Source organism: Mchenga conophoros, linkage group LG5 (assembly GCF_057382185.1).
Source record: "Mchenga conophoros isolate Kocher_MC1m ecotype Shallow Benthic linkage group LG5, M_conophoros_male_GT1.1, whole genome shotgun sequence".
Lineage (NCBI taxonomy): Eukaryota > Metazoa > Chordata > Actinopteri > Cichliformes > Cichlidae > Mchenga > Mchenga conophoros.
Window position 1 is genome coordinate 30,089,448 of NC_140530.1, and position 22,766 is coordinate 30,112,213.

The window sequence follows — 22,766 nt, forward strand, 5'->3', positions numbered from 1 at the left end:
CCTTTGAATAGCCCGCAGGGGTTCTGTGGTCAGTGTCGTGATGGTTCCTAAGCCTGCTGGTGTGTCCTGTGCTGCAGTTCCTACCTGAGCTGTTCATTCTGCTGCAGATCAACCACGCTGATATCAGCCTCACAGAATCCGTTACAGTTAGAGTCATCCAGAACCGCATTTAAATGGTGAAATTCGGAACGCCCCCTGGTGGGAGAGCAGGCCCGCCTACCCCGAGTTAACGATCAAAGATAGAAGCAGTGAATGCAAACAATCGAAAAACTGTAAATCTTTATTTTTCCTGCGGTGTGCTTGTGACTCGCTCAATAAACAGCTGACCAGGGTCTATCCTGTGGCTGCAGTTAAGGCTGTTTTTAAGCGCAGAAAAACAAGCATTATATTGTGATACACCAATGGCTTTGGCAAGAAACAAATCCCGCTTTTTCTACTTTACTATTAGAACTCAGTTCATCATCGTTTCGTGGTATCGGCATAAACGCGGCCTTTGGGGTCTTTTGTGCCGAAACCTGATCCAAATCCAACTTTTCTATGTTTTTTCTATTTGTAATACATTTACCAATATTGATGAATAGACTGCATCCAACTGGACTGACACAATTTTGACTTTGCGTTATTGTACGTATCCTAATGAATATTTAAAATATTTCTATAGAATTGTGATTTTACATTTGTTAAGATTTCTGCTCCCCTCTTGCCCCCTTATCCTCACTTGTCAATGACGTTTTTTTAACCTGGAAACTGATCGCAGCTTCTACCAATGTTCCTTCTGGTTTATAATGATTTGATATAATCCCTGAGGGATTTGTGTGACATTTGTTTGACAGATTATAGGCTAAAAACCTGTTTACAGCTGTTTGAATATCAATCATTTTTTGGCAAAACCTGAAAGCACCTGCTTTGAGTGCATTTTCTAATAACCTTTAGTTGCAAAAGACCCAATTTTCCAGAAAAAAACTCCTTTCAAAATAAAAATGTAAATTATATGTAAGAAAGAAAAAAAATCCTTAATTTCCAAGAGAGACCTGGACAGGGTAGAGGGGTATGGTTGCAACATGGGGACAGTTGCAACACCCCCAATGCCATCAATCAACAATAAGATAGGAGTCATATGATCATTTCAGTGTTTACCCACTTCTATCCCTGACTTAAGGGCTAGAAATAGGGCATGCAGATTTTATTGAGAAAAAGGGATTTTGATGTAACAACACAAAACTTTGTTTGCAGATAAAATGATATGGCTTACAGGAGATTAAATTCTGATTTCATAGATAAACTGTGATGCACCCCCTCGGGGTAACTATGCTAACACAGTTAGCTAAACAATTGATGACAGGAATTCTGTACACGGTTCTGAAGAGCCCATGAGATAAAGCGGCTGGTTTATGGCTAAACAAGCAGGAAGCAGCTAAGCCTCAGTTCTCCTCTTGATCTCACTGATAAGATCTGCTCTGGATATATCGACCTCCTCTCTGGTTGCCACTACACACAGCTTCACCACTCCATCCTTCAGCTACTGTTCTCCCAGTATAGCCATGAGGGGGATTCCTGCTTCCTCACAGTACTGCAGCTGACTCAGCAGTTGAGGGGTTTTTTTTGTACATCAACTCAGCCTTGATGCCAGCTTTCCAGAGCTCAGAGATGAGATGTCGTTGTTATAATCTCACACAACTAATTTACAGCACAACTCGTCCAAATCTTAAATGCCCAGAAAAGTCATCACTTATTGATTTATTTTTAACTAATATGCCATATAAATATTCTCACACTGGGGTTTTCGCAAATGATATCAGTGACCACTGTGTGGTAGCTGTAGTCAGACAATCGAAGCTCCCAAAATCAAGGCCACAAATAGCTTTTAAATGAGATTTTAAGCATTTCTGTGAGCAAGCTTTCTTTCATGATTTATGGGACTATAAATGGAGTAGAATCTACCTAACTGATCTTGAGCTGCCATGGAATTATTTATATGATACTTTTATCAAAATTATAAATAAACATGCCCCTATCTGCAAATTTAGAGTAAAATGCAGAAACAACCCTTGGTTTTCTCCTCAGCTCTCCAGTCTACTCAAAAAAAGGGATGCTGCCTGGGCTAAGGCCAGAAAAACCAAATCTGAAGCGGACTGGCTGACTTTTAGACAGCTCAGAAACCGTTCAACTTCCTTAATTAAAAAGGCCAAATCAGAATTCTATCTTTCAAATACTACTAAACATTTGAACGACCCTGAAAAATTCTGGAAAATAATAAAATCTTCTTATGGGGACATAACTACAAATGAGATGCCAACTTTAGTTGTAAAAGACTCCTGTACTTTAACAGAGAAATGTGACATTCTAAACTGCTTTAATGAGCATTTTGTTTCTTCAGGATCTCTATTTGAATCTTTATATCCAGATTTAAAACAGCTTTCAACAAGAGGCTCTCTCTGCAACCGCTCAAACTGAATCTGTGGTCCAACCCTTCAGTTTTTCTCCGCTAAAAGTTTTTGAGGTCCACAGGGCTTTAAATCTGTTGGATCTAAATAAATCTGCAGGACCAGATCAACTTGATCCCTATTTTCTTAAGTTGGCTGCAGATTTTATAGCAGAACCAATAACTTAAATTTTTAATCTTAGCCTATGTTCTCCCTTTGCTGAAAGGAGGTGATCCTTCAGATGTTAATAATTACAGGCCCATATCTAAATTGTGTGTTCTAGCAAAAGTTCTAGAAAAGTTCATTAGTGAACAACTGAAAGACTTTTTGGACAAAAATTCAGTTCTTTCCCAACATCAGTCAGGATTCAGAAAAGAACACAGCACAATAACTGATGCTATTAAAGTGGTTAATGACATCGTTGATTCAATAGACTGCAAAAAATACTGTGCTGCTCTTTTTCTTGACTTGTCAAAGGCTTTTGATACAGTTGACCATGCTATTTTATTAAATAGACTAAACAATATTGGTCTATCTGTAAATGCTGTAAGTTGGTTTTCAAATTACTTGTCAGCAAGAAAACAGTGTGTCCGTGCTGCTGGGTCTTCTTCCTCTTTTCTCCCAGTATCCAAAGGAGTTCCGCAGGGCTCCATATTAGGGCCATTGCTATTTTCTCTTTACATAAACAACCTTTGTGATAATTTGTCAAATGCAGCATTTCATCTTTATGCAGATGATACAGTTATTTATTGTTCATCCCCTTCAGTAGCACAAACCCTGCAATTTCTGTAGTCTGCCTCTGACGTCGTTCAGTCCCATTTAACTCAACTTAAGTTGGTGTTAAATCCAGAGAAATCCAAGTTCATGTTATTCTCAAATGGCAAAGAGTTGTTAGCTACGTCTCCTAAGATTAAAACAATTCAAGGAACTGAAATTGAAATGGTCACATCTTACAAGTATCTAGGGATCATTATAGATCAGAATTTGCCATTTAAGACTCACATTCAAAGGCTTGTGTCGAAGTTAAAACTAAAACTAGGTTACTTTTTTAGAAACCAATCCTGTTTCTCCCTCCAAGTGAGAAAACATTTGATTCGTGCAACCTTTTTACCTTTATTGGATTATGGTGACCTGCTTTTTATGAATGCACCTGCCCACTACCTAAAGAGGCTGGATACTGTGTACCATTGTGCTTTACGTTTTATTACTGGCTATGGAAATCGTGTACATCATTGTTCTTTGTATGCTGCTGCTAAATGTCCATCTTTGCATATTCGCAGACTCTCCCATTGGTTGATCTTTATCTATAAATCTCTCCTTGGGCTGGTTCCATCTTATTTATGTGTGTATATGTGTAAAAACCACAACCAATACAGCCTTCGTTCGCACAATATCATACAATTGATTGTCCCAAAAATCAGAAAAGAATTGGGGGAAAAGGCTTTTAAATATGCTGCCCCTGCTTCCTGGAATAATCTGCAGAAGGAACTGAAATTATCAGAATTGGTTACCTTGGGAGAGTTTAAGTCTGATTCATTAACGAGAGAACAGCTCTTTTACTCAGTGTGATTGTTTTTAATGTACTCTTAATTTGATCTGTTATTGTATATTTTACACATGTTGGTATGGGATATTGTATTTGTTTTAAATGTTATATACCTATGTGGTATGTGACTTTTGTTGCCATGATGCCAGGTCCCTCTTCGAAATGAGATTTTACCTGGATAAATAAAGGACTAATAAAGAGGTGGGGTGGGTTGTAACATATTTTAGAAGTGTTAGAACATCCCCTTACATAAAACTAAGAATAATTTATTAATTTGAATCATTTTACAGCATGCCTAGGCAGTGGTTAAGTGACACAATGCACACAATGCATTCTGGGATGACATGTAGTAGGGGAGGTGCAGCAGATTGACCCGGAAGTTATACAGAGTTCATTCCCACCACAATGATCTTCCCCTCTGCTGTTGGACACATGAACAATAACCACATGACTGTTCCCACCACTAACACATGACCCTACGCTGTGTCACTGCATCATTTCATGTTTGGCACTGATCACCACCTGCACTCATGTATATATCTTTCTACGTAGCACTCTTAATTCTTATTCTCATGTATATATCTCATGTATAGCTCATGCACATATCTTTCTACGTAGCACTTTTAATTCTTATCCCTACTTTTATTTTTTCATGTCTATTTAAGTGCTATTTATGACACTATTTAAGTGCTATTTATGACACTATGTTTGCACTGAAGCACCGCAGCAATTTCCTAATGTTGTAAACCTGCTCAACATTTGGCAATAAACCCCTTTCTGATTCTGATTCTGATTCTGATGAAGGGATTTCCGGAAGTGGGGTCAGATGTTACCTTGGTTACATAAAGGCAACATATTAAGAGGTTAACCCACAGGCTAATGCCATCATCTCATGTTTTTATTTCACCTTTCAACTGTGATTAGTCAGATTTTTCTCTAGAGGAAACATTTAATCACACATTGTTTAAAGTTGAAGTCACACATACAGAAAGCAGCACGTCATTGTTTTTGAAAGTTTTAGATGGATAAAAGGATGTTTTCTTGTCATGCTGAAGACGCTATAGTGGCACATACTGGCACATGTTTGGAGTAAACTTTTTGGTAACACAGAAACACCTTCAGTTAGAGGCACATGAGGCTGGTTTTTGCCTTCAGAGCATAGCAAAAACCTTCCACAGGAAGTGAAATTAAGTGGGCAGTAAGAAAGAGTAAGTAAGTGTACAGCAATTGGTAACTATAGGATAGTAGTTTGATTGGCAACATCATTATATTACAAAAATCACCAACAGTAAACATTTCCTGTTATTGTAAATGTGAATAAACCCAGCCCAAATGTAGCCATCCTTCACAAAGTGCTGCAGTTTTTTTTACAGCGACTTGCCATAAACATCGTGTGAAGGTACATATTATATTCATAATTCTCTATTATATAAAAAAATTTAAATGTCCTTAAGTCCCTGCAAAAATTTGAATCATCTTCATCTGATATCTCCAAAGTATGATAAGGACACGCATGCAGAACTTGCAGTAAGTTGCAGTAACAGCGGAGGGAGATATTTTATTTCAAGCCTACATGAAAATAATCACAGGAAAGTGTTTAAACAGACATTATGAACTTATTTACATATATAAATATATATTATTATCTGCCCTGCTTAATCATTTCTGGTGATTAAGGACATTGGAATGTACATCATATGTTTTTTGTTCACTACTGACTTGGTGGCTTTAATATTATTATTATTATCTACCCCTGCTGGTGATGCAACTTCTGCATGCCTGTCCGTTTCACTTTTTGGAGAAGCAAAGTGTGAAATGGATGCAGTGGACCGGTGTGTCTTGTCCCGATTCGTGATTGAGGTGTGAGACAAACGACTGCTGGTCCAAGTGCGTCAAAACAATGATTTTATTAAACACGTGTGAAGGAAATACACCATCACAATCCTCAGCATAAATCCCCCAAAACAGCATACTTAAAATGTTTTTATATGTCAGGGTATAACGCCCCCTCATGCGTCAAAGCAGATACATAACATGCATAAGTTACAGTAACCACAGCTCTTCTGCTGACAACCTTTGACACACACTCAAAAAGACATTTTCTCCGTCTCCACGCCAGGTGATCTTGATCTTCTTATTCTCGCTTATCTCTGGAACATCAGAAACACATTCTACAAAAACTGTTACTTATGCAGGCACAAAATGCAGTTACAAGCCAAATATGTCTTAACTCTAACCTAGAAATGAATCTATATACTGTCTGTGTATGCAGGCGAACTGTCTCGACCTCACTGCACTCTGTCTCACCTCACCAGATAAAGCTTGTAACCTCTTACCAGACAGAAGGCCAACTCTTTCATAAGCACATTCTTACAATATATGTAATAACATGCTTGAAACTATATGTGTAATATATATTGAATAAATGTTGTAATCAAATGCTACTCAAAGCTTAATAAAAAGGATATAAGAGAATAAACATGATATAAAATGATATAATCCCCACAGTCTGTTATGTTTTCCTATGAGACTGGGTTGTATGGCTACAGTAGCTCTAAATGAAGCATTATAAGATGTGAAATATCACAATTATTCCTTTAGCTTGACCACTTACATTATTGTGAAAAAGTATTCACCCCCTTCCTGATATCTTACTTCTTAACATATGTGTCATACTTTAATGTTTCAAATCAAAAACCTTTTAATTCTACACAAACCAGAGAAAATACAAAATACACTTTTTAATTGATGATTTCATTCATCAAGGGAAAAACATTAACCAAACCTACCTGATACTACGTGAAAAATACTGGCAGCCGCCAGTGCTAACCCTCAGTTTCCTAGTAGATGCACGGTATGGTGTCAGGCCGAGCTTATTTTGCTTGTGTAGTGGCATAATACAATACAACTCTTGTGCCCTGGGTTCAATTCCTGGTGGTGCAGGTGTTTATATAACGTCCTCAGGGATTAATGAAGAATTGCAATTTTTAAGATATTACAGTGCCTCGTTCTTGAGTTATTGCATTCACAAACTTTGGTGTCCACACCACCCGACCACATGCCTGGCCGGTGGGGTGACAACGATACCCCATCAGCCTTCTATGCTTAAGGGGTAAAAAGCAGTTGCCGCTAAACCTAAACTTAATAAGAGCTTGTGCAACCCTTGGCAGAAAAAGCTGCAGTCAGACATTTGTGATAACTGGCCATGACTCTTTCATATCGCTGTAGAGGAATAATAGCCCGCTCTTATTTGTAGCATTGTTTAAATTCAGCCACGCTCAAGAGTTTTTGAGCATGAACGGCAAAAATCACAATCTGATATAAGTCCAAACTTTTCTTAGGTCACTTTAAAACCTTCACTTTTTGTTCTTTTATTTTTTTATTTTTTTTACCATTCAGAGGTAGACTCTATTGTATTTCAGACATTGTCCTGCTGCATAAGCCAAGTGTGCTTGAGCTTCACAACCCAAAGTGATGGCTGGACATTCTGCTTCTGAATTTTATGGTAGAGAGCAGAATTCACGTTTCCATCAATTACAGTAAATTGCTCACAATGTGACATTACCAGCACCAACTTTAACTGTCAGTATAGAGTTTTTATTTTAATTTTTTAATTTTAATAAAATGCTGAACAGAACATTACATTCTATTACTTTTTAACACAGGTATGGTTTGCTTTTCTTACCCTAATAAATGAATCATCATTATATATGGAAAAAGGAAGACTGATGAGTACATGTTTAATTGCTTTGAGCTGTGTGTATTTGTGAGTCTACAGGATGACGCAGCAGCAGGTCTCTGGGTAGTCATCAGCACTGGCTTTGCGCTCGTTGCCGTACACGTAGTAGACGTAGCTCTTGTCTTTCCACTTGTAGTTCACCTGAGTGATGGGGATCAGCTCGACTGTCTGCCTCTGAAAGAGAGAGAGATGGAGGGATTCGTATTAAAGGAAAACTTTCAACAGCATCAGAGCGGGTCAGCTTGAGTCAGAATACTTTAGCTTAGCATTGACTGAAAGCAGGAGTAAAAGAAATGAGCACTTTTCTTAGCCACATTTCAGATTTGTATTAATCTTCAATCGACCAGCTTCAAACCTTTATGTCCTTTTCTTTAACAAAAATTCCAACAATTAATTCCCCTTTTGAGTGTTTATGTAACAGCTAACTCTTCAACCACCATCAAATCATTCAAGATGGCTTTAGTTATCTTTATAGGTCACCTTATCCCTCGAGCTTCTGTAGCAGTTGATAACTTTAGTAATTGAACAGTCTATTGATTTTTCTATTGACTAACTGAGGAATCAGTTAAGTTAAATATTTTGCAGAGCAAAGCAATAAATTGCAGAGTAACACAGGCACACCAGCACAGGCTGGCCACTGGGGGTGACTACACTATAGCCTATAGACTCAAAACTCTAAAGTAAACTTTGCACGTTTTCCTTGCTGCTTCAACTACAAATAATGGAATTTCAGCTCGAATCAATTATATTTCAACTAGAATTAGCTGCTGATGGAACAAGGATAGCTGTTTTCTTTCCCTCCACTACTGGAGAAGATCTGGATAATTTTTCTTTTGAGCTGTGTGTCGGCCTACCTGCTGCAGAATCCTGGAGGTTTTGCCATAGTTAGTTTGATGTTCTTTGATCAGACGCTCAGAGGCCTGAGAGACTGCTGGGTTTGGAAAGCCAAGCAGTGGGTAGACCTGAGAGAAGCAAGAGTTTAATTCACAATATTCACACCGCTAACCCCAGCAATGTGTTTTCCTTCTCCCCAACCTTTCCTTTACATTTATCTCAACTACACCTGCCTGAGGTGAGTTCCTGCAGTGGCTTTATGTTTAATTTATGGAGATTATTTCAACATTTCAAACATAGAATATAACATTCCAAACTACTGTGTGAAATTACTGAGATGTAGTTTTTTGTATGAAATTTTGGTATTTAAAAAAAAAACTTATTAGGATTCAAAGTGAAGCTACATTGTGTGTGTGCAGTGTTGGGGAGTAACGGAATACATGTACCGCCGTTACGTATTTAAAATACAAAATATGAGTAACTGTATTCCGTTACAGTTACCGTTTAAAAAGGTGGTATTCAGAATACAGTTACTTTGTTGAAATAAATGGATTACACTGCGGTACTTTCCTGTTTCATTTTGTCGCGGGTCAGGACTGTTTGGGTTTTGTTTGACAGCTACGTTCTGTCGTTCCAGGCGGCAGCGTTACGGTTGCCATGGTTACAGGGCGACGCTCTCTCTCTCTCTCTGCGACTGTGTGTTTCCTGGGTGAGAGAGCGCCTTTTCGTTGTTGTTGTTGTTGTGCTAAGCTAACAGGCAGAATGCTACAAGCATAGCTCTAAAGAATGTAGCATCATGGGCAGTGTAGTCCGTGTTGCAGGGAGAATGGACTGCCATACACATTATGTGTCTGTGAGCGCGAGGAGGGAGAAAAAGGGGAGTGGAAAGGTACGAGTTGTCATCGAGGAAAAACGGGAGCTGGAAGCATGTAAATATAATAATAACCACTGCAGCCAAGAAGAGTGCCTGACGAGCCCAGTTGTAAGTAAGCTATTAAGACTCGACTGTACACCGTGTTGGTGTTTTCCTCCGAAAACAATAAGTTCCATTGGAGCAGCCTTTCAACGCCTCTCTCTGTCTCTCGCAAGAAAAGTTGACCCACACAACAAAGTAAAGCTATTTTTCGGCTACGAGCCGACAGGGACCCCGCCGTATTAGTCAGAGGTCCCTTTACTACAGTTCGGAGTCGCGGACCTTCAGTAATAGTAATAAATCACACAGCAATAGTACATTCATGTTGTTGTAAAAAGCATGATAATATATTAAGAAATCCAAAGTATTCAGAATACGTTACTGTCATTGAGTAACGTAACGGAATACGTTACACAATACATTTTGGGGCATGTATTCTGTATTCTGTAATGGAATACATTTTAAAAGTAACCTTCCCAACACTGTGTGTGTGTGTGTGTGTGTGTGTGTGTGTGTGTGTGTGTGTGTGTGTGTGTGTGTGTGTGTGTTTGTTTACCAGGTTCTGGCTGCTCTTGAACAGCTCTTTCCCTTTTACTGAGCGCAGGTTATCACTCTTCAGACCACAGCTCTGCTCCACCAGATGATCTTCCACATGGTTTTTCCTAAACACAAACACACAGATATGAACTATATTCATGCTGTATCCATCAAATATAAAATACAGATTTAACACACACTCTACATCCTGATGAATACAATATTACATGAATCAATCATTTCAAGTTTTAACCAATCAAGTTTCTACTGTTTTCAGTTTAAACTCGCAGCATGTAATTTTCATCTTTATTGACTAGAGGGCACCAAAGCATCACTCAAAAAAACATTTATTCTCTTCCGCTTATCCTTAGCAGGGTTGCATGAGTGCAAGGGGAAGAGGTGGGGTACATCTTGGACAGGCGGCTAGTCTGTTGCAGTTCTAACACAGAGAGACAGACAACCGTTCACACCTAAGGGCAATTTAGAATCACGACCAGTAACTGCATGTCTTTGGACTGTGAAAGGAGGCCTGAGTACCCACAGAGAACACTCCACTCCACACAGAAAGGCCCTGACCAGATTATGGAGATGAACTCAGGATCTTCCTGCTGTGACGCAGTGTAAGCCACCACATCGGGGGTTTGAATCCGCTGAACGGCTACTCTGAGGTACCCCTGAGCAAGGTACCGTCCCTACACACTGCTCCCTGTGCGCCTGCTTAGTGGCTGCCCACTGCTTCACTGAGTGAATGGGTCAAATGCAGAGAAAAACAAGTAATTTCCCCACGGGGATCAATAAAGTATACATTATTATTATTAGTGACTGAATATAATGGATTTGCAACAGTGCTTTGAATGTTCACGAAACCTGAATTTTCTCAATTTCAGGATAAATTACATCAGATAAATCTCTGTTGTTAATAATATTGGGGTGCCCACTGATCAAGAAATTTTTTTATTATCATTCAAATATGGCTTTCAAATTTAATGCTATATTTTTACATGCTACATACTTTTACTGATAGTAAAACGAAACAATGACCATGTGTAATTTCTTCTCTTGTTTCCTTATTTGATTTTTAAAATTTGTTTATACTGTATGTCAGATATCTGCAGAAATATATGGGCCTCTTAAGCCTTTAAGCAACTCTGTCACTGAAAGATAAAATCTTTGTTTTCATAAACTGGTTATTCCTCAAGTACAACTAAAACCGTGGGCAGGGCTCGTGTATTATCCTTAAGGACTGGACCCCATCAGTAGTCTGTGGAAGATATTTAATGTTTTCTAAAATTTCAGTGGAAGTACCTCAAAAAATATTTAAGGTAGGAAAAAAAAGAACCAACTAATTTGCATTGACTTTTCAAAGCCTTTTAAAACATCTCCATGTACCATTTTCCTCTACATAATTCACGAATATCTGTCAAAACAAACAGACCTCAAACAGAACCTTAAGTATCCTTAATTAACTCTGCAAGTATCCAGGACATGTAGCATAAAATTGGCTTCAAGGGCTTTAGAAACAAATTTAAACCGTTTAAAGGAGTTAAATTGAGTTCAAATGTAAGTGTCTTTATATACTTCTGCAACCTCCTCCAGGACCATTTGAATTTTACAAATGACACCTAAAACACACTTGAAGAACCCAATCTTCATACAGGAATCATAGGAAATATAGGAATGTTGAAACTGCTGTTGTACTCACCATTCCACTTTGAGCTCAATGTAGGTCAGCAGTTGACGTTTTCCTTTACAGGTTTCACATTGCTTTTTCCCACTACCATTACACTTTGTACACCTAAACACACACAGACACATGACTCATTATTTTTGGTTACTTATAGACATACAAATCTTTTCCCAATTTTTTCTTTGTTACTAAAGTCCACATTGAAGTGAATAAAATCATTTAAATATGTTTGACTCAGTCTTGACCATTATCGATTCTCTAGATTTTATTTTAACTTTAGAAAAATCTGATATTTGTTTATTTTGTCGATATGTGTATGCTTATTTTGTCAATATTGCTGCTCATCTTCAACCAGGCTACACTCATAAAAGACTTTAATTATCAAATGTATTTTTAAAAGTTTGTTAAATAAATAAAAGTAACTTATGATTTCACATCCTGCTGAACATTTTTTGACTGATTTCTTCCTTTGCTCATATTTATTGGGCCAGATGATCATTTCTTTACAAAAAGTTATCCCAGTTATTGTGGGATAACTAGATGGCAGATGGGAGCAGACAGATGATCAGTTGAGTCCGTAGCGTCAGATAGAAGAGCAACAAATAGCAACAACAGCATTTTATTTCACTCTTTAAATTGTTAAACCCTTTATTTTATAAAACATTCATATATAAAACAATTGTTTAATGAGGCTTTTCTTGCTTTTGTAACACTTCTACTTTTGCTTTTAATTTGAGTAAAATAAAGCATCATTGAGAACATGAGCAGAGATTTAAGCAGAAAATGAATGGACATGCAGAAAAAGAAGAAAAAGTGATTCATTCGGTGGACTCTTGAAAAGAAAGAGAAAAACTGCTAAGGAAAAAAAATAGGCTAAAAGTTATGACTTTGGTAGGTTCTGAGAAAATGACAGACACACAAGTAGCCCAGGAAAAACATGCTGCAGGGCATTGCAAGCCTCCCAGAGGTGTCTCAAACCACCTGAAATAAACTGACACTGTCCCATGACAGTACTGATGACATGACTCTGTGTGTGCGTGTGTGTCTGAGAAGGGCGTTGTCTGAATCCATTCCAATTTTCATTAAGCCATTCAGCACCACAGCTTCAGAATAAAAACTAAAGTTACTAAATAAATAGCTATTGTGATTGATCAACAGAGAGGACCATACGAATGCCTGAGTGAAAAGCTTAGCCCTTAACTGACTGTAATTCAATTCATTATTCATGTTAGAACTTGCAGTCCATATGCTGACAAACACGTTATGAAGCCTTTTTTTCACAAGTTTATAAACCCTCAAACTCTGAAAGTCTCATGCTCTGCTCAGTACATGTAAAAGAGTCACCTCATTCCCTGTATAGAGAAAAAGTCCATCATCATCCCAGCTGGCTGTTTTCTGAGTCTGATAAGTAGATATCTACTTCGCACAGCTCACCAAATAGTTCTAAGCGGAAGTGGGGTTTAAACTGTGTATTGTTGCGTTTGATTGGATCACCTGTATCTGAAGGGGAAAACGTGAGGTAGAGGCTCCATAGTATAGTACAGGGGTGTCCAAACAGTTTTATTAATAGAAATTCACCTATAGGGGCCAACAATCCCTACTGACATTATTTTCTACAGGCTCATAACCCCAACATTTTCATGCAAATATGATCTAATCAAATTGCAATATATTAAGCTGTGTTTTTGACTTTAAAATGTTAATAGTGAATAAATTATTTGAAAACACAAATTCAAAATAATCAGAATCTAAAATTTATGAATTTCAGGAGACAATTCTTGTACTTGCTTGCCAACATTAAAAAAAAAAAAAAAAAAAAGGAGGTCTGATCCCAATTTATTAACACTGAATCATTTCAATTGTAATTGTTTAATTCGGCGTATCGTTATTAGTTTGCATGTTTAAAAAGAAAAAGGTAGATGAAGATAATACAAAATGTAAGCTTTGAAACTGGTATTTTTTCTGTTTTATTTTCAGTTTGTGTGACCATTCAGTACCTGTCTTTGCCTGTGCCATTACAGCGAGTGCAGGCTGGATCGGACTTTGCCGCACCATTACACATCGGGCAAGTTTTCTACAACGACACAAATAAGCAAATGTTTTAATTGTACCTTGATCAGACTTTTCATGTCTTATTATTTACTATTGAGAGTTTCCTTACTTTTCCACTTCCACTGCACTCCTTGCATTGCTCAGTACCTGCTGCATTGCACGTGTGGCATTGCTAAACACAAACACACAAAAAAGATAAAAATGAGTAAAAGGTAAAAACTTTTCAGAATCACACTGATGGGGAGTTCTCCTTAGATTCCTCACACACAGTTTGTGTTCATGGTTTAACTTCTAATTAGAGCTCCAGCTAAAGTGAAAACTACATGTGGCTATAGCACTGACACCTCGTGCTATGTTAGAAACCAGCTCATTCAGGAACTCAAATCTTCACAGATTTCAAGTATCCCATTCTTTAAGTATATATGTCTTCAAGCTTAAAGCTCAGAACTAAACTGCAGGTAACCCAGCACTTTGACAGATAGCTTTTGTTATTCAGCCACCTTGACGGAGGACGTGTAGGGCACCCGGATCTTCTCTGTGTGGTCACTGAAAAGTTTGGGGGGTGTGGCCTGGACCTCCCATGGTCGTGGAGCGGGCTGGGCGTAAAAGTCAGCAGGCTCACCTTTTAAATACACGAGATCACAGAAAATGACAGTCAATAAACTACTAGTATAGTAAGTTACTGCATTGTCAGTAGGTTTACGCAAGGATTAATAAAAAAGGCATTTCATTATTATGAAAACAAAAGCAAGTGTTTCCAGGTTTAACTCTTTCAGGTAAAACACTATTGATTAATCAGTTGTTCTGGAGTTTGATTCATAATAGGCTCTGAGTATCACACTATTGTTTTTAATCCCTCACAAGGCCATAAACTTTGAGTGTGGTCAAGAACAAAGTGAAAAATGTGGTTTGGTAACAGGAAACAACAAAACTCTACCATCAGATTAAAAAGCATCCAGCCTTGCTCTATAATAACAGAACATGGTGGCTCAAGGAAACAAATGAAAATGACCATTTTAATGGCTCCACATCAGATTTGGATTTAACAAAATGAAAATGTGCGTTTACCTTCATGTGGTTTGTGGGCCCAGTCAGTTGACCTGGACTCAGTGAATGTCTCCAGACGGTACTAAGGAACAAAAAACAGACTTTACTGAGAGAAACTGGATTTGTTGATAACATTACTGTGCTAATTTCTCTATATTTCACATCAGAGTGAAAGTGAAACATACGTTTCTATGCATCATGTGCAAGAAATGTCTCTCCCATTAAATCCTACACAAAATTTGTTAAACCCAATCAGTATCGCACATTATACCATACAATGTATTTCCGGGTTGTTGCCATATAACTGGGCATCATATTACTGCATAACAAATTTTGTGGTAAAACCAGTACTTGGAACGGGTATTCCATATTCTTTGAGCTTCTTGCAAGAGTCTTGAGGGTGTGATGAAAAGTTCTGGCAAACTACTACTTAAGCAGGTCTGGACACTTACTAAAAGCCCTCAAGTTTTTGAGCAAAAAAATCCTTACACAGGTTTATTCTTAACAGTTCATTATCATTCAATTATGTCCTTTGGTCAAATGTTTAGAAAACTATGAGTGCAAACAGTTCAAACCAGTCTGTTGCAGAGATAGTAAAAGCAGGTAACTCAGTCCTCAGCATCACTGATGCTGACAGCATTATAAAAAGGGAACATTTAATCACCCTAAATGTGTTGAATGGCTCCATGGAGGTGATGACTCCCTGAGTGACTGGTGCGTCACCGTAGCAGCAATGAGACGACACAAATTCCTTTAAAGCCTCGCGAGCTGCATTTTCAGACAGAGAGGGGATGCTACAAAACACACAAACTCTGTGTTAAACCAGAATATTCTACTGATTGTTGAGCAGCTGAAAGACACAGATAATATGTTGTACCTCCATTCAGGATTTTCAGGGGCGGGTTGGGGTGGAGCTACTGGCTCCATGGGCATGGGAGGAGGCAGGAAACCTCCTGTATCAATGACAAATTTTCAAGTACCAGCAACAGCATTAATGTGAGGAATTATGTGAACCGGGCTTTTCTTACCTCCTCCTGGCACAGTGCCTTCATAGCCTGGGACATTGCCAAACATGTTGGCTTGGGGTGCCATGACAGGTGGGTACATAGCTGGAATAAACAAGAAACAAACCATTGAAACCAATATTTTGGATGAACTTAAAAATTTTCATTCAAACTAAAGTTCTAACCGAACAGCTTAGGAGGTTTGGGCCCTATACCACGAACCTCGTTCAGCAAACATGCAGAACTAAAAAAGTCGAAAACAGAAAAGCCAGCTTTAATTAAGCTTGGTCTAAAACAAAACAAAAAAAGGTGACATTTGATAACGGTGTAACACAATTTCACGCATCACTGAATGCAGGCAAAACAGAAAATACCTCGACATTATAAGTACAGTGTTGACTTTGGCCACATCTTAATTTTTTGCCATCTTCACACAGATTTTTCCCTTTCTATTTATTTTTATTTGGAATTATTAATTTTAGAAAAATGATTATATCCATCTATGGGAATATCAGTTCCTACTGACATGACAGCAGAATAATGGCTCAGAAAATTAAGATTACATTTACATGACACTTTCCCCTTCTAAAAGACTCAAAACTTGCCAATGTTCCTAAAATTTAGTTCCAATGCTTTTGAGTAATTTTGAGTAAGCTAGCATAATTTTAACCTCAAAGGGGATTTTTTTCCTTCATGTTTGTATACAAGAGAAACTGCTTAATAAACAAAATCTATATGCGTTTTTTGAAAGCTTTTTACAACTTACAGACTTTGTTCAAATGCTTTTGCATATTCGTAGTGTTTCCTCCCTTAAATGAAATATCTACTTTTCAAGTATTGCAAGTTGCCCTGTTGTCTTCCGTTCTCGTAAAGTATAATCAAACTTTTTAGTGTTTGAGCCGCTTAGGCGCCGTGGTATTGCCCCTATCAAGTCAGTGAGCTGGGAGTTTGCTGTTCTCCCCGGTTCAAATATTTGAAGTTTGCACGGCTACATTCTCGCCTGAAAATTTGTTAAAAGTTTATTTTGCAACCCAGAAAGAGTAATAAGAGGGGCACTGAAATTCGGGATTGTCCGAGAAAAAACGGGAGGGTTGGCATGTATTACCTTGCATAGCCTGTAACGTTATTATGATGGACAGGTTTTATGAGTGAACTTGACTTTAAGTCACTTACAGGTTTCTTTGGAAAAATACTTTCTTATATCCAGGTTCTTTTTGCTGCCATCCTCCTCTCCTCCTTGCAGGTCCTCGCAGCGCAGGATTGCCGCTGCTAAAACTAAACAGAGCTCCCTGAAAGGCACAGCCAATCACATTGGCTATATTTGTCACATGATATAGGACTCCAGTAGAGAACGTAATTTAACTCTTTCTGCACCGCTGGGTGAATGAGAGGTTGACAGATCGCTTTTTTTTTAAAATTTCTATCGGTTTTGTTTTTCTTTACTCAAAGAGATCAAATTATTGGTGGGGACAATTCAATAATCGCTGGATATTGGTGGGGACATGTCCCTTCCGTCCATGCCAAATCTACGCCCTTGCATGAATTAAAAGGAAAGGTATCATATTTCACATTATCTTCCTTCAGAAGACTCATTCATCAAACTGGTTAAACAGTGACAAGGTGGAACATGACAATTTTTTTTAGATAAACTTCAGTTCATACAAAGTTACATTATGTGTGCAGCTGAACAAGCCTGATCCTGCAGAGAAATTTGTGGTGCGAATGAAAGAGGGTTCTGCCCACGCTAGCGTTAGCTATTCCAGTAAGATTAAAACCAGCATGTTAACCTCACACCCAAAAATGGTGACAGAATATTGTAATGCATCTCATTTTACTTTTGATATTAAAATTTGACCCCCCCCCCTTTTTGTTGTTGTATTAACTGTCATGTTTAAGTCAAATAAATGTAATAAATAAATAAGTCACCATGAAATCACAATTAAGGCAAAATACAGTTAATAAATTTACATATCAGAACAGAACTGTAACATGTTCTCCACTGCAACCCCGCAGGTTTATTTCTGATTCTGTCATAAGTCAGCTGTGTGCAGGCAGGAAAGGACCCAAACGCACACTCACGTCTCAAGTAAACTCAAAAAACACAGCCTTATTTGCTGGCGTGTAGGTGACACAAAGAAAATAACCTAAACTGGAATACTGGAACCTAATCGTACAAAGAGACACACAGGGAAATACACAGCCATGGATGAGGGAGATTGCAAAGCTGGACAGAAGAAAACAAAGTGCTTCTATTAACAGGTAATGACGAGAGAACAGGAAACGCACACACACGCAGCTGGGGCTAATTACACACAACGAGACAGAGGATGCAAAGCTAAACATAAAACATGAGATAAGGTACCTTCAGAGTTAGAGAAGTGAAACAAAACATGGCACACACAGATAAGAGAAAGTAAAACCGGAAGTAATGAGAACATTCACAGAGACGCAGACAGACACAGAAACGTGACTGAATGGGGAAACATGGCAGCCAGGGGAAAACAGAATAAAACATGAGGAGGAAATAAGACACAAGAACTCACACAGCCTATATAAACACAGACACACAAAGAGAGACACAGAGGCCACAAGGGGAAAATACTAAATAATCAAGGAACTAAACAGGGAATATAAGAAACTCAAAACAGGACAACTAGACTAACAAAGTGGACTTCTACATAAATCATCATACAAAATGACAAAAACACACCCCCCCCCCCCTCCCCCAGAGATTCACAGTTTTTAAAGTTTCTATAAGTAGAATGGGAGGCAGAGTTTTGAGCGACAGACACACTCTCTAGTTTTAAGATTAGCTTAAGCACTGATTACTTCTCAACTCTCTTTTCTCTTTCACATACCACTATTACATACGTAGTCTAAACCAGCAGTCCCCAACCCCCGGGCCTCGGACCGGCACCGGTCCGTGAGTCGTTTGGTACCGGGCCGCGAGAGTTGAGGCTCAGGTGTGAAATGTATGCTTTTCAGGATTTTTATCGGTTTTTAGGGTTATTTTGTTATCGTTTTTATCGTTAACTCGGTTTTCCTAGGTCTTTTTACTTGTGTTATGAATAAATCTTCTTTTTTTGGTACCGGTACTAGTTTTATTTTGTTGTATTTATCCGCGACACCTTAAAGGCCGGTCCGTGAAAATATTGTCGGGCGTGAACCGGTCCGTGGCGCGAAAAAGGTTGGGGACCGCTGGTCGAAACTACTCGTTAAAAAGGCAAACATCTGCATAAAACTACAGGCTTCATATAGGCGGAGGGGGCAGGAACTGTCATCCAGCAATGATAAAGATCTTCAAGTTATGAAACAAGCTATAAAAAAAGCAGGTTAGGTCAATGCAACAACATTAATGTGAGGAATTGGGCTTTTCTTACCTCCTGCTGACACATTGCCTTCATAGAATGGGGCATTGCTGAAAGTGTTGGCTGAGGTGGGCATGAGAGGGGTATATGCAGCTGGAATTAAAAGAAATAAGAAACAAACCATTCAAACTAACACAGAGAGAACTCAAATTCATCTAAGTTTTTTTAATGCATTAATTAATTATCCTTTTTTTTGGTGGGGCGGGGGGGATGTTTTTGCTTAGGGTAAGGTGAACACTCAGAGGATGACATCAACATTGAAGTTTATTATGGATAATAAGTATTGTGTAAGCTGGGCCTCAGCAGTTGTGGGAAGGGAAATGTACCGTATGGTCATGTACTCAGGGCTGGTCTCTGTGGCCTTGGTGCACTCTGTTTAAGAGAGGTCTCCCCTTCCAGAGGGAATTATTCCTTTTTCCCTTATCAAAGGCATCAGTCGCATTTGTTACTTTGATGGACTGCCGAATCTTCAAGAATCTGTCTTAGCTTATCCATCCTTTCATGCATCTATTTTCTGCCGTTTTGGTCACTGAAGCAGCAGCCTGAGCAGAGAAACCCAGGCTTCCCTCAAATCAGCTCATCCAGGAGGACACAGAGACACTCACAAGTTAGCCAAGAGATATAATTTCTCTAGCAAGTCCTGGGTTTGCCCTGGGGGTTCCTCACGGTGGGACATTCCTGGAGTCCCAAGTCCTAGTCTGAGCTTCACTTTCCTCCACCTCTTCCCTTGTCAGCAATCAGTCTAACTTCCCTTCTACAGTTCTTAGTATTCTTTAAGATATTATTCTTCTGAGTCATTCTGGTTTGTTTGTTTGTTTGTTTGTTTAAAAGTCTTTCAGCCTAATTTCAATAGAGCTGAATACAACTGAAAGGGCTCCTATTTCCCCTTCTACATGTTGTAACAAGAACACTTCAGAGCCCTAGGTCATGGATTGCTTTTATCTACAATGGACAGTAGGTGGAGTTGCTTAGTCCTTGCTCAGGTGCTTGAATGCAGATATGTATGCGGGCAAAATAGAAGCTACTTTAGCATTATGACTTTGATGTTGATTTTGGTAGAGATTTGTAGATGTTTGTTTCTTTTTCTCTCCCATCTTCATACAGCTTTCTCCCTGTCTCTCACATTCTTTCAATCTTTGTGCCGCCATCCAAAAGATGAATGTTACAGTGTAAGAGAATTACAACCCAATAAAATGCATAAACTAACCCATATCAATTATCCATCCATATCGATAGCTATATTAAAATTGAATGAGGTGGTAATGCTGACAATTAACATAAGAAGAAAAATCATTTTGGCTTTCTTTTACCAGCACCCATTTAAAAATAAAAAAAGAAGAAGTTTATTTTAGAAAAAACAGGTATATCCATCTATGAAAAACAGAGTCATCATTTCTTTCAGGACTTAGGTCAAAGGAAAATCCTAAAACTAAAAAAATATTCACATTGGAATTGTTTCCTCAACAAAATACAACAACCTCTGTTTATAAGTAAAGCTGTTCAAGCACAAATAAATCCCAGAGAGAAAATAAAAACCAAATGATGCAATTAACAGGTTAACTGATATCAGGTCGCCATTTAACAGAAGTTTAGGCAGCAGGTTATTTAATTTCAGTGAATATTTAATTTTTTGTATTTATCTAGTCTCAGAATTAAAAAAAAAAAAAAAAAAAAACAACTTCAAAGAAACCTTAAAAATGCACCTTGCATTTGCTGGAACATATTTGCTGCTGGTAGTCGCGCCGACTACCAGAAGCTCATCCCTGCATCCTTCGTGTGTCCTGCTTGGACTCGGTGTCTGTGCAGGGTGACTGCTGTCTTGCTATTTCACTTCTTACCTGCGCTGTTCATTCTGCTGCAGATCAACCACTCAGTAGACCAGCTCGGTTTTATGGTAACCACACAGGATCCGTTGATTTAACTCCGCCGCGCAACCTTCGAAATACATGTAATTAGGACCTCTTTGTATCAGCCCCTACGTCAAATATCAATATCAATAAACTAATGTTTAAACGACTGTTGTCATTTCTATTCCCTCACCAGCAGATTGGTGGTGGGTAAAGGTCTGAGGGTAAAGAATAAATATAAAGACAGAATTAAAACTATTCTTAGTCTACCTGAAAATTTGATATTGGGTCAGAGAGAAAAATAGCGGCTCTATTTTCTTCTGTCTCCTCTGTGACAGAAAGGAAATGAAGCCCTGCCTCTATCGTATTGCAAACATACCAACAAGTAACGTGTCAGAAGCTGTTTTTTTCTTCTCCAGGCGTGTTGGCACAGCTTTTCTATTCAAGTAAAATTGTTCTCAGGTTAGTAGGAGGCGCCGACATTCCTGAAAAGTCATTTCTCATAATCCGCCCTCGTAGCCTCTCCCCCCTCCCCCCTCGATCCATGTTGGACTTTTCTACATGTTTAAGGAACTTTCACACATAAAAGCTGTGCGAATATTTCATGCGTATTTTATATTTCGCACGAAATATATATTTCGTAATATTTGTAAGTATTTTTCGGACTCATCTATTCTTCATGCAGCTGTTCACACCGACCAAGCTCGATTTTCCCGATGTTTCGAATCTGAATTAACAGATCTGACCAATCAGAACACTGCATTTGGCAACCAGCATAGCTCAAATCGCGTGCATGTACTGAATATACAATGAAACGGAAATAGTAAAATAATTTTAATAGTAAAAATAGTTTAAAAACAACAACAACTATTTTACCTCAGGCACACAGCAAAATAGGCCTTCTCAGGTGTGTGGTCCCCACTCTGCTAACAAGAGCTTAAACTGCACTGACATCTTGAAATACGTTCAAAAGCGGCCATCGTACAGTTTCAGCTCCTGGATCAAAACATAAAATGCCTTCTCTAAGAATCTGATGAACTCAGAATCTCCGTCTTTTTCTTTCCTGGCTTGGGAACATCAGGACCAAATTGCGCAAAAGCGCAACGTGTTCGGTGTGTCTGTATGATACAGGGCAAGTTACAACCTATAGGCCTACATCAGTGGCAAAGGCGGTGGTAGTTAAGGAAAAGACAGAAAAAATAGATAAACAAAGATAGAAATTAAATGTTAAACAGGATGAGAGGAATAAATACTACAATTATTAGACCCACGTCTTAACTGTGGGACATCTTCAAAATGTTTTTCTTTTGCATTTGCGCCAAATGCAGAAAAGCAAAACTGAGAGGCCATATATGAATAAACATATTGTGGGAGAATGAAAAACATAAAGTAAATCTGACTTCTTTGTTTGTGTATTGCTTTTACAAACTCGTGTATTTAAAGAGAAATGCACCTTTTTCAGTTTAAAGTGTGTAAATTCTTACCACTAGAGGTCACAAGATTACAAACTGCAGTCCACTGATTTCTGTTTTCTTACCGCCTAGCTATAATGGCTCTTGTAGGAAAAATGTGCTTTAGTCAGCAAAAAACAAGAAAACAAGAACAAACAAATAAACAAACAAACAAAAAAATGGACTCAATAGCCATATTTTGCAGTATGCGTTTTTACCCCCAAGTCACCGCAAAAACTGGGGTTCCTCAGATCTGTCCTATCATATTTTTTTTTGTTTAGGTCTGCAAGGTTGTCAGTTAGCTGTTTACCTTAATAT

General features: G+C 38.4%; 1 protein-coding gene across 4 annotated transcripts; it reads right to left on the reverse strand.

Annotated features, from left to right (window-relative positions):
- Positions 1–5,861: 5,861 nt before the first annotated feature.
- Positions 5,862–22,035, reverse strand: LOC146574823 (protein SSUH2 homolog). Of its 4 annotated transcripts, none has more exons than XM_085274788.1 (14): positions 21,874–22,035; positions 20,989–21,085; positions 19,163–19,243; positions 15,807–15,887; positions 15,656–15,731; positions 15,443–15,572; positions 14,800–14,860; positions 14,232–14,353; positions 13,841–13,903; positions 13,677–13,753; positions 11,695–11,787; positions 10,012–10,117; positions 8,563–8,670; positions 5,862–7,882 (listed from the first exon to the last, which is right to left on the reverse strand). In XM_085274788.1, the coding sequence occupies exons 2-14, from the start codon at positions 20,999–21,001 to the stop codon at positions 7,742–7,744; spliced, it is 1,152 nt and encodes a 383-aa protein (XP_085130914.1). In that variant the 5' UTR covers positions 21,002–21,085; positions 21,874–22,035; the 3' UTR covers positions 5,862–7,741. The 4 variants fall into 4 exon arrangements, with proteins under 4 accessions (XP_085130914.1, XP_085130913.1, XP_085130911.1 ...); XM_085274787.1 differs by lacking the exon at positions 21,874–22,035 and adding an exon at positions 21,377–21,433; XM_085274785.1 differs by lacking the exon at positions 21,874–22,035 and adding an exon at positions 21,268–21,388.
- Between the last annotated feature and the right edge of the window lie 731 nt (positions 22,036–22,766).

Bases quoted from the DNA above. Each gene is read 5' to 3' on its own strand.
- LOC146574823 (XM_085274788.1), bottom strand. The intron at 15,573-15,655 runs GTACAACATATT...TGTGTTTTGTAG, and splicing joins CCTGAAAATCCTGAATGGAG to CATCCCCTCTCTGTCTGAAA. The intron at 14,861-15,442 runs GTGATTAAATGT...TTTGTTCCTTAG, and splicing joins AGCCATTCAACACATTTAGG to TACCGTCTGGAGACATTCAC.